The 12,640-nt window shown below is 39.0% G+C and overlaps 1 protein-coding gene and 1 long non-coding RNA gene across 5 annotated transcripts in view; both read left to right on the top strand.

The window, feature by feature from the left end:
- LOC311015415 (uncharacterized protein) overlaps positions 1-12,640 on the top strand; it is a 23,393-nt gene continuing 10,753 nt past the window's right edge. The window contains exons 1-5 of one of the 4 annotated variants that reach the window (XM_084012642.1): positions 1-597; positions 655-745; positions 917-971; positions 1,370-1,443; positions 2,653-3,706. In XM_084012642.1, the coding sequence (XP_083868768.1) occupies positions 687-745; positions 917-971; positions 1,370-1,443; positions 2,653-2,779 (315 nt within the window). In that variant the 5' untranslated portion in view covers positions 1-597; positions 655-686 and the 3' untranslated portion in view covers positions 2,780-3,706. The other 3 variants (XM_084012641.1, XM_084012640.1, XM_084012643.1) reach the window with 3 other exon arrangements.
- Positions 6,073-12,640, top strand: part of LOC311015417 — a 25,862-nt gene continuing 19,294 nt past the window's right edge. The window contains exon 1 of the long non-coding RNA XR_014597347.1: positions 6,073-6,090. This is a non-coding gene — a long non-coding RNA (uncharacterized lncRNA). The remainder of the gene's footprint in view (positions 6,091-12,640) is intronic.

Genomic DNA, 12,640 nt, shown 5'->3' on the forward strand with positions numbered 1-12,640 from the left:
GATATTAATCTTATTTCCAGCGACCCTGAAACATCCGTTTATTCCGTTACTTAATCAGGTCTGAAAAACTCCAACAATCAACGAGAAAACGGGTCCGAAATAAGTTTGTTGTTTACGTTGAAAAAAGGCTTCAGGCCTGTTTTCTTCCTCCTTCTTTATTTCTCTTATTTTAACACGATGATCCGCTTCAGATGGAAACCAGACCTCATGTAGAACTGTGCTGCTTTCTTTTTATTCATCTATAATATTATAAACAGGATCAACTACTGACAGCAGCTGTTCTCAGCAGGGAGAGGAACAGCTCAGGAGGTAGAGCGGGTTGGCATCCGCTAGGTGGCGTAGGCTATAACTTTAGTATTTATTTCTCTGACAACTTTTTTACTTTTCCTCCCAACATGTCAAAACAAATATCTACACTTTCTACTCCTCACGTTTTCAAAACACTTTAGTTTTAAAGGATTTAAGGGGAATTATCGATTATAAGTTTAATTATTAATATGAAGGCAGATTCAGTTAGTCTTGCAAAAAAAGAAGGTAGTTCTGTCTGTACTTCTGACACCTCTGTGCTCTGTGACACAGTGTGGACAGGTGAGACAGGTGAGCCGTGGTGAGACAGGTGATCCGTGGTGAGACAGGTGAGCCGTGGTGAGACAGGTGAGCCGTGGTGAGACAGGTGAGCCGTGGTGATGGATCAGCCAGAGGAGGCGGCGGTGGTGAAGGAGAAGGCGGCGCTCGAAGATCAAAGGTGATATGAGTTTCAAATTAATTTATAACTTATTATAATATATTATTATTATTATTATTATTATGAAGTCAGTAACATGAACATGGGGAGCTTCTCTCAGGGAAAGCACTTTGTAAAAAGAGGCTGAACTGAATTCTACTGAACTTCTAACCTTCCTCTCTTGTCCTCCAGAACGAGCCGCATCACATCACAAAGTCCCGTCCCTGATTTCCACCAAGAGACGCATGTAAGCCACGATTTAATTCATTTAAATGGAACTGCATTCATTAACATTTTGCACAAACAGGTCGGGTTAGTAAATATTCAGAAGATAAGACAGAACTGTATTAATCCTGAAGGAAACAACATCAGAACTATACATATAAACAATATAAATATAGAGTACATAAGAAGTAATACTAACACCGGTGCAACAATAGAGTTTTTAACGATTAAAAATGTAGTTACATTAAAGTAAAATACAACCACATGAGACTAAGAGTAAGAATATAAAGTAAAACATAATACTAACATAACAACACTGTAAAATAAAATTCATAAATATAATGAATACAGACTGTAAGAGATAAACATGTGATGATTATGGGATTATTGTGTGTAATTGTGTGATTATCTTTCTTCCAGAGACGTTGTCGGAGACGTCAGTCAATGGATGATGCTTTAGACTTTAAAGAAGAACCCCCCTCTCCTATCAACACGTAAGCTTTTACTTTTACTCATTAAAGTGTTTGTTGTGTCACAGTATGTTTTTACAGTAGTTACATGTTTTATTATTATTAGGGAGGGACTGACGGGATTCTGGTTTATACTCACCTCGGGTTCTATACTCACGATGTACCAAAACATACTCGTCCGCTAACTTGGCAGCTTCAGGGACATGAGTCACCTTATGTTCATTCATGTAGTTATGCGACTAGGAAGCGAGTTTTTGAATTGCTCCAATACAACTAAATCATAACGCCTCATAAGTATGAACTTCAAGTGAAGAACAGCACCTGTTAAAGTGAGTCGTAAGATCTCTGGCCAACTCCATGTGAGTCTGCTTACCAGACTGTTCCCAAGTCCCACATTTTAAACGGTAAGCTTCAGGTACCGAATCATATGCTTTCATCACAGCCGTTTTAACGGATGTATAAACCCCACTTTCAGTCTGACAGAGTCGCTCCATCCGCCGGACAACAGATCGTAATATATTCAACCAAGCAAACTTACCCCTCGCTAACGTCTCCCAACAAATCTGCAGGTAGCAAGCATGTTCAACACCCAACACACGCTACCGCTAGCCAGAGTCACTACGCGCTGACGTCACGCAACGTAGCGCTTCATTCATAAAGCCGGCTACCGAAAACAACTATAGCATACCGACTGGATTCCTGAACTCAACGAGCCCCATCCGTCACAGCATGGCTCACTACTGGACAATAATACCAGAATACACATAACAATGAATGATTTATCAACAAAATACTATAAATGACAAAAGTTCATAGATCTGCTCAACAAAGGAAAATAAGGAATAAAGCAATCAAACAATCCCCAGCCAGCCTCTGGCCTGCCTTCCAGCAGGAACCGGACGGGTAGCCATCATCAGGGTGGAGAGAGAGCGTGAACACTGGCAGCTCTGCAGATTTAAGCAGGTCAGCTACACCGGGCGCTTGGTGTGAGCCAACCAGCCTAGCCCTGCTTCCTCTCCAACTCGGCCTGGAAGAGAGGGACACCTAGTGTCCTGGTGGAACTCTGCACCCCCATGAGGGAGTATCAACATGGAAACCCCACTGGGGCCGTGACAGTCGCAGATATTATACGGGAGAAATACAATATATACATTTACAACATACTGTGTGATTAAATGACATGATAGACATGTTTCTCCATAATTATCCACCATATAATCATGTTTCTCTCAGGGAGAAGATCCAGAAGGTGCAGGCTGGAAGTTGGATCGACACTTTGCAGAATCGTCTGTACAGATTGGTCCTGATCTGTCTGCTGCTGCTGCTTTCACTCGTCATCATCTGGCTTCGCTACACTTAAAACAGGTTCTCTGACTGGAAAGTTAATGACTTTTGTTATTGAAAGACGAGCTGGTGGCGCCCTCTACTGGTGTCTCTAACTAACAGCATGGGGTCGTGACCTCTCATGAAGCAACATCACTTCAAAAAGACTCTTTGTCAAAAACTGACAGAAAACAAATGAACACAAATAAGATGATGAAAGAAACCGTTCTGGACCTCCAGTCTTTGTGTTTACCTCCAGTCTGCTGGACGACCTGATTTCCTCTGGTTTCCCAGAAAACATCCCAGACGACCCGGCGAAGAATTATATATATATATATATATTATATATATATTATATATATATATATATATATTATATATAATGCCACATTATTGTGAAGTTGGAGTGTTGAATACATGCAGCGTTTTATGCTGATTTCTCACCATAATCACAGTAATTAGAGCCCTGAATGTGGTGCGATCTCTGAAGTTACTAACATTAACACCCCCGTTAAAGATGGGAACTAGATTCTGCACATCGACTGCAGGATCACGTGTTCTGTAGCGTGTTTGCTTGTTGATTCAGAATGTAGACAACGACGTGGGATTGTAATATGAAGATGTATTTTTAGATTAGTCTTTAAGAAAAGAGAATTATATCTAAATTGTGAATCTGAATGCTGGGTGGATATGTAATAAGGGTTTGTATGTATTTTAATTTATTATAATTACAAAAACATCGGTGTTAATCGTTAATCTGACATGTGAGCCTTCAGAGTCAATATGTGGAACGTTTGAGACTCAGTTCCTGTACGTTAATTTATGATGAATTTGCTTTTGGTATAATTTTCTTTTATTAATATTATATATTACACACAGGCGTCACATGATGGGTGACTTCTGTAACGTGGGATCTGCTGATGACTTTATGCTCTTTTCTAATAAATGGTTCTGGATCTCTGGACCTGTATAGCAACATATATCAAATTAAAGTGCAGCAAACAAATGCAACATAAATATGTGGAATCTAAAATAAAAAACACAGGATGTGACTTTCTTTACTTTCTTTAGTTTTTATCTCATTTTACTTTGCTGTCATTTTATTCCCACAGGCATTTAACGTGAACTGTCCCCCATTGTAGCGTATACGGTACAAAAGACCGCGTTGTCTTTAGAGCGTCATAACTCCTTCATGGGTTGAGCTAGAAACATGCGGCTTCTTTCCTCTTAAACTAGAGAAACGGGGCTAAACATCGGCACCTTTCCTTTCCCACGTGAGCCATTTATTTCCGACAACAAAACGAATGCGTAAAGTTGTAAAGATGTGACTAGATGTCTCCTCGTCTCCGTGGCGCATTTCTCCAGTGGGAAACACGCATAGCCGTGGGAAGTGGGGGTGCTGCAGCACGCGTATGTATGTGTCATACTACTCGCGATCAAAAGATAAATATGAAAAAAATGAATAAAAACTCTCCGTCCCACTGTCTATTATGCACTAATATAATGTTCAATGGATATATTATGAATAGACTGGCGTCCTCTCCAGGTGTACCCTGCCTTCGCCCAATGACAGCTGGGATCGGCTCCAGCCCCCCCGTGACCCTGAATACAGGATAAGCGGTAGAAAATGGATGAATGGATATATTATGAGCTGCCGCCGAGCAGCGTATGCCTAATGATGATGCCTGAATAGTTTAATTATTTCTCTTGGTCTTTTAATGGATTCGTTATAAATGTATGCTGATGGTTTATATGCTCTGCGCAGTGCGCTGTGTTTTTTGTTTTTGAAAATGTAGGCTAAGGCTATACTGTGCGTTTATGATGTTTTATAGCATTTGTACAGGCAATAGTTTAATGTAGCCTATGAATTATGCGTTGTGTAGGCCTATGATGTTTTGAGTCCGTGTGTTCTGTCTAAAATGCTGTGCGATAGGGTTGTCTTAAAAGGAACCCCGGCTATGAAGACTTGTAGGCCCTAATACGCCTAAATTGTTCTCTTGTACTAAAATATGTTGTTAGAAGCACACAAAGCGATACACAAACAAAAACTATCTTCTACAGAGACTCGCAAAGTAAACACATGGCGTGTTATGGATGACTACCGGAGTTAGCGTGCTCGCGGGACTAAACGAAGTGGCTACTTTTGTTCGTTGGACTCTTACCTTTCTCTGGATATCGGGATTAGCATGCTACGTGTTGTTTTTGGACTTCCAGACAGCTCGAAAGGTAGGGATCGCTGTGTTTGCTTTTGATGTGTCTCCGTGATCCTAAAACGGCTTGCTTTGTTCGATCCACGAGATTCTCAGCTTTCAAATGATGAATAATATGACGCAGACGCATTGAAAATAATATGCGATTAAACGGAATGAATGCGAAACTAGTGCAAAACGGCCCACGACCTTCCTATTTCTTTCATTTTATCAGCACGTACTCTTTGTTCCTCAGTTTTACACATTATCAACACATTTCCATCCCTGAAAAATGTTGCCATGTATATGTCTCCAATCTGGTTTCGCAAAATGGTTGTTAGTTTTACTGGATTCATTGAAGAAATTCCTCCCTCCTCTCTAAACCTCAGAATGATTTAAATTCCACAGGCATATCGCTTTTTTGTCTCTCTATTTCTCTCTCAAGACCTCCACTCTTTGCTTTCTTTAAGCTAGTCCCAACAGAGTTGTCTCCTCTTTTAGTCTTCCTGCTCTCGCTACCTTGGCTTGTCTCCATGTTATCATCATCAGGTGTTTCTATATCAGTCTCTCCCCACTCTGGTCCATTCACAACATGCACAGCCACCGCGTAGGTTTCCAAGGCACAGGAAGTGAGTCTCACACAGGAAGTGAGTCTCAACTCACTTCCTGTGTTTTCACAACACAACATGCACAGCCACCGCGTAGGTTTCCAAGGCACAGGAAGTGAGTCTCACACAGGAAGTGAGTCTCAACTCACTTCCTGTGTTTTCACAACACAACATGCACAGCCACCGCGTAGGTTCCCAAGGTACCAAGTGAGTCTCAACTCACTTCCTGTGCCAGGAAAAGTCTCATCTCACTTGGGGGGCCTTGGAAACCTACGCGGTGGCTGACTTGACCGCAGTTCCGCGTTGGTCTCGTCCGTGTCGTCATAGTATCAACATATGCAACGGCAGTCACCAGCCTCAGCAAACGTCTCGTCCGTGTTGTCTAAAAGGATCACAGGCGCATGTTGGGTGTGTTGTGTTGGCGGATTGCAGCGATATTTCAGCGTTAACGGAGGTTGCCGGCTTGCTTTCTCTCATCGCCGCAGTCAGGAACACAGGCGCATGCTGCCACACAGAACCACCATAACCAACTTTAACAGCACCAACAAACAGGTGAGTACAAACTTGCATTAAAGACTCTGTCGACAGCATAAAGGCTTTATCTCAGCACCATGTTAAGACCCAGCTCTTAAAGGGGAGGAGAAGTAACACAAACCCGTTGTTGTTGGTAAATTAAAGGTATTTATCTTATCTTTCTTTTTTTTTATTAGATTAATGTGAGACAATACAATGAACCACCGAGTGATACAAGACATACTTGAGAACACAAGACATAAACAGACAGTCACATATGAAAAACCCTAACAATCAATAAATAAAATAAAATAAAATAAAATTAAATAATAAGATAAAGCTAGCAGCAGCAGTGCAAAATTAAATATTTCCTGTGCTTATTCAGTCACTTTTCAAATTCATACCCCTATACATATTACTCTAGACCATTCTTCTTTCAAGTATATTTCTAATGGGGACCATTCCCTTACAAAAACCTCAAGCGTGCCTCTTAATACATGTGATAATCTCTCCAGTGGCAAGATACACATACATTTTTCATACCACATTGTAATATCAGGAGGATCTTCGTCTAACCATTTTTGTAATATTGTGAGGCGTGCAGCATACAAAACAACTCTAAGAATGTACCTGTACCTACGATCACAATTGGAATCTAGTCCCAATACAAAATTACATGGATTTAGAGGAATTTCAAACCTAAAAGTTTTCTTAATCTCGCTTTGGACCGATAGCCAGAAACTTTTGATTTTTGGACATGACCACATTAGATGACCATATGTGCCGCAGTTATTTTTACATTTCACACATAATGATGAGCACGTAGGATCATATTTACATCGAATAGCAGGGGTAACATGCAGTCTGTGTATAATCTTATATTGAGTCTCGTAGGATTTATTAGAACATGTAATTTTCTTTGCGTTCAACAAGATCTTTTTCCACATCCCCTCATCCATATGGGATCCAAAATCATCCTCCCAGGAAGTTTTACTGTTAATAGTTGGGATGTTGACAAACATTTTAGAGTAAATATAACTTAAAACTTTCTTCTTTAAAGAAGAAGCCTTTAATAGGATCTTTTCAAGTGGATTCACATTCAAGCCACTCTTATATGTTGGTATAGAATGGATATAGCTCCTAAGCTGTAAATAACGAAAAAATTGTGTTTGAGGGAGATGGAATTCAGTCCTAAGTTGAGAGAAAGATTTTAAAATCCCATTTGAGAAGAGATCTTGTATTTGAAAGATACCTGCATCATTCAATGTTTTAAAACCCACATCTAAGGAAGACAGTTCAAAATCAGGATTGCAAACAATAGGCGCCAAAACAGAGAATTGGTTTTTAATCCCAAAGTGTCTACGTACTTGATTCCATGTTTTAAGGGTATTTCTAACAATAAAATTATCTTGTATTCCCTGTACTGAAATTGCATTATTTATAAAGGGCATATCCGATAGAACCGGTTCACATCCAATATTTTCCAAATCCAGAAAGGTGGAATTAGCATCATTATTTACCCATTCAGTAATGTATCTTATTTGTGAAGCCCAGTGATAATACATTATATTTGGCAATGCTAACCCCCCTTTGTCCCTTGGTAACTGCAGTTTCTCCAATTTTAATCCTGGGAGCTTACCCTTCCATACAAATTTACTTATCAAAGTATGTAATGATTTAAAAAACTTAACTGGAATGTAATTGGGTAGCATCTGCAATGGATATAATAGTCTGGTTAAGACATTCATTTTAATAATGGCAACTCTGCCAAGTAGTGATATTAACAAAGGGCTCCATCTTTGAAGATTTTTTCGAATTTCATTTACCACTGGATCTAAATTCATTTTTATCATATCATTGAAATTACAACATATATTAATTCCTAAATATCTAAACCCATTAGGGGACAACTGAAAAGGAATGTAACCCGATAAGTCAGAACAAGTCAAGTTCCCTAGAGGTAGAGCTAATGATTTTCCATAGTTGACTTTATAGCCAGAGAACACCCCAAACTCATTTATTATCTGGACAACAGCTGAGACGGAGGGTATGGGATTGTTCAAAAATAAGAGGACATCATCTGCATACAGTGAGATCTTGTGTGTTTGTTTTTTAGTTTGAATCCCGGCAACTGAGGAGCTAGATCTAATCATCTCCGCCAAAGGTTCCATTGCTAATGCAAATAATAAAGGAGATAAAGGGCATCCTTGTTTGGTACCTTTATAGAGAAAGGAGAAGACATTACCCCCATAATAGAAACAGATGCTTTTGGTGCAGAATATAACAACTTAACCCATTCAATAAACCCATCTCCGAAAGCAAACTCCTTTAAAGTTTTAAACAAATAGTCCCACTCGATATGATCAAAAGCTTTTTCAGCATCCAATGATACCACTAAAGCATTAAGTTTCTGAATTTTAACATACTGTAAAATACCCAATAATCTCCTAATGTTTGAATATGATTGCCTGTTTTGGACAAAGCCTGTCTGGTCATGTCCCACCATTTTTGGTATAATATGATTAATCCTAGTGGCAAGAAGTTTAGCTAAAATTTTACAGTCTGTGTTTTGAATACTTATTGGTCTGTAGGATTCAGGGTATTCTGGGTCTTTATTTTCCTTTAGTAACATATTAATCGAAGCCAATTGTAATGATTGAGGAAGCTTTTTGATTGACAAAGAGTGTTTAAACATTCTAGTAATTAGGGGAGAGAGAGTAGCTTTAAACATTTTATAAATCTCTGGAGGAAGACCATCTGGTCCGCAAGCCTTTCCAGACGCTAGGGTACCTATCACCTCCTCAACTTCCATACAAGATAAATCCATGTCACACTTAATTCTATCCTCATCAGAGACCTTGGGAAGTTTTATACGTTGAAAGAAATCATTCATTTTATCATCCATGCTGACAGTTTTTGATGTGTACAAAGATGAAAAAAATGCATTAAATACATTAGCGATTTCAACGTTTGTATAATGCAGTTTCCCATGTTTATCCTTAATTTTATCAATAGATTTGTTTGAAGATTTATTACTTATAAGTTTAGCTAAGTACCTCCCTGATCTGTTTGCATATTCATATATTTTATGTTTTTGTCTAAATAAACTCTTTTCTACCTTCTGAGATAGGAGTGTATTTAGGGCAGTTCTGGTTCTTATAACTTTGTGCCAGTTTGCATTGCAACCATTACGTTTATGTTCAGATTCAGCTTTTTGTAGTTCCAACTCAAGGCGTTTCTGTTCTTTCAGCTTTTTTTTCTTTTTAGCTGAACAATATGATATAATTATGCCCCTTAAATAAGCCTTAGTTGTTTCCCATAAGTTTGAGGGGTTTGTGTATTCATTATCGTTCTCCTGGATAAACATTTTTAATTCTTTTTGAGCCATGGAACAAAAATCTGGGTCAGATAATATAGACCTATTACATTTCCAGCTGTGTCTGTTTAAATTATATGAAATGTACATACCCAAAAAGACTGGAGCATGGTCTGATATATGAATAGATCCAATAATACATTTTTCAATTTGTTCTATAGAGGATTGTGGAACAAGAAAAAAGTCAATTCTAGAATAAGATTTGTGTGGATTAGAGTAAAATGTATAATCTTTACAGTCTGGGTTCAGCAAACGCCAAGCATCTATCAAACCAACTTCATCTAACATTTGATGGATAGCTTTTTGTCGACGGGTTGGAATGGCTGATAGATTGCTAGGATGTTTGTCTAATTTCCCATCTAACACACAATTCCAGTCACCACCAATAATAACATTAGGGGCACTATATTGTACAAGCAATGAGGTTAATTTTGTAAATAGATTCCAGTGGATATTTGGTGCAGCATAAACATTTAAAATGCTCATCAATTCGCCATATAAAAAGCCGTATAGAAACACAAAACAACCATCAGGATCAGATTCACAATGCTCGACTTTAAGTGGAAGGTCCTTATTAATTAAAATAGCAACTCCCCTACTTTTGCTGTTATAGGAGGCAGAAAAAACTTGCCCAACCCAATTTCTCTTTAATTTTAAGTGTTCAGGCTTTGTTAGATGTGTCTCCTGTAGCAGTCCAATAGCTACTTTTTCTTTTTTTAGGTAAGACAAGATTTTATTCCTTTTTATGGGATGTTTGCACCCTTTAATGTTCCAGGAACAAGTTAGAATGGAATTATTGAATGACATGAGGGATTACATTTTATATATTTTACTAAGGCTTATATTCAACCACACTATATAAAGGAATTTACAAATCACTGCTCTGCTGATAACATACATGAATAAACATAACTCATTTACCACATTGAAAAAACATAAACAAAATAAAACACTGACTTCACGATACATGAAACACATAACCCCACTCCTCCCACCCCAACAGCAAAAGGCCCAGCCCAAGTCCAAAAGACATGTGCTGTGCCCAACCATACCCTAACCACTGCAGGAAGGAGCCCATGTCTGACGGTTATTTTAAGTAGCAACATAATTCAAGCAAGAACTAATATTTTCCAAATTACAAATAAAGAGAAAAGAAAAACAGACCTTGTCTTTTTGGTAGTAAAATCATTACCATCTTAATAAAGCAAATCATCTTATCATTAACATCATTTAATCAGGCCTTAATTCAAGAGTTTGTCTATTAAGTTAACGGGGAAGGGAAGAGAGAAAAGAGAAGGGAAAAAAAAAAAAACTCTGTGTATTGGCTTGTTTTTTGTCTCTTTTTCACCCTTCTGTAGGTTTTTCCCCCTTTCCTTCACTTCTAACAACACTGAATGACAACAAATTATCAGGAGATTACTTTATCATTGGTGCGCATGAGGGTCTAATAATACACACCGATAGGACCCAGTCAGTCCATAGGTGATGCAGGTTCACTGACCTGGATTCTATTCACGTAGATCTCTGCCTCTTCTGATGAATGAAACCTCAATTGGATACCATCATGCTCAATAGATAATATCGCTGGGAAGATCATAGCATACCGTATTCTCAGTTTCTGGAGTTTCTGTTTCACCGGCAGGAAAGCCCTGCGTTTGGATTGCACTGCTTCGCTGAGGTCGGGGAAAAAGTGAACTCTATTATCTTTGAACCGGAGCTCTCTCTTCTCACGTGCCAACCGAAGGATCTTCATCTTGTCCTGATAGTTAAGGAATTTCACAATGATGGGCCGAGGTCGCTTCGATGTGTCGGTCCTGTTGCGCACCGCGAGCCGGTGGCTCCGCTCCATGCAGAGTGGCTCTGTGAAGTTTTCCTTCCCGAGTAGATCAGGAATCAAGTGTCGCAGGAAAGTTATCATATTCGTTCCTTCAGATCCCTCCGGGATGCCAACGACCAACAGATTTGACTGTCGGCTTTTATTTTCCATATAGTCCACCTTTAATTGTAGCGAGGCCGTGTTTTTCTCCAGTACATGAATGCGTTTGAGCGCATCTACCATGTCATCTTCGGCTTTACTCACTCTTTGTTGCATTTCTATATTTTGCTCTGACAAGTTGTTCAAAGCAGTATCAAGCTGATTTACTTTCTTGTCTAATACTTGGATATTTGAAAGAACCTCCAGTTTGCTGTCTTCGATTGCGCGGAGGATAGTTTCCATTGTGTTTTCACCTGCCATTGTTCCACTCGCGGTCAAACTTTTCGCGCAGCGCAGAGTTCCAAAAACACACTACTGCGGCTTCCAAAGATATAAAGTTCAGCCCAGTTTCTAAACTGTTAATTCGTATTTCCTCTTCAATTAATCATTCCAATGTGAATTAAGTTCAGTATAACTTAGACAGACAGGCCCGAGTGCAGAGCTCACTCATGCACGTCCTTCCACGCCACCATCTTCCTCTATCTCTAAAGGTATTTAATAAGCAGGGAAACTACGAGTGCTGGTTCACTCAAACAACGGATAAAACCCAGAGAGGAGCCGCAAACGACGGGTTACTAGAACCACGATGAGACTAAGCTCAGTGTTGTTCATGAACGAGTTCAGAAGAACGCGTTCATTTCATGTGAACTTTGAACTGAACGCAACGTATTTGTAAATAAAGAATATGGTACTGATATGTGTATATTTGCCTTAAAGGAAATTTTAGACCGTTATAATAGCTTGAATTCCACTATCTTTACGTGTTTTATAGATGCTTCCAAGGCATTTGATCGTGTGAATCATCAGAAACTGTTCCTTAAGCTGCATCATAGAGGAGTGCCTAAAGTCATTATTACAATCTTAGTCTACTGGTACGCTCATCAGTCTATGCAGGTGAAATGGGGGGATTCTGTGTCAGAACCTTTCTATGTTGGTAATGGTGTACGCCAAGGTGGAATCCTATCTCCTTTTCTTTTTAATGTGTATATGGATGAATTGTCACAGCAGTTGAATGCATGCAGCAGGATGTGTGATTGGCAATAGTCTCATTAATCACCTTATGTATGCAGATGATTTAGTCATATTTTGCCCATATAGTGCTGGCTTACAACAACTTTTGAAGGTTTGTTCCCAATACAGTGTGGAGTTTGATATTCGATATAACGCAAATAAAAGCAATATTATGATTGTCAGAAGCAAAGAAGACAGGAAATTGGTATTTCCTGTCTTCTTTTTA

The sequence above is a fragment of the Eutrigla gurnardus genome (genome assembly GCF_963514095.1).
Source record: "Eutrigla gurnardus genome assembly, chromosome: 7".
NCBI classification, from domain to species: Eukaryota; Metazoa; Chordata; class Actinopteri; order Perciformes; family Triglidae; genus Eutrigla; species Eutrigla gurnardus.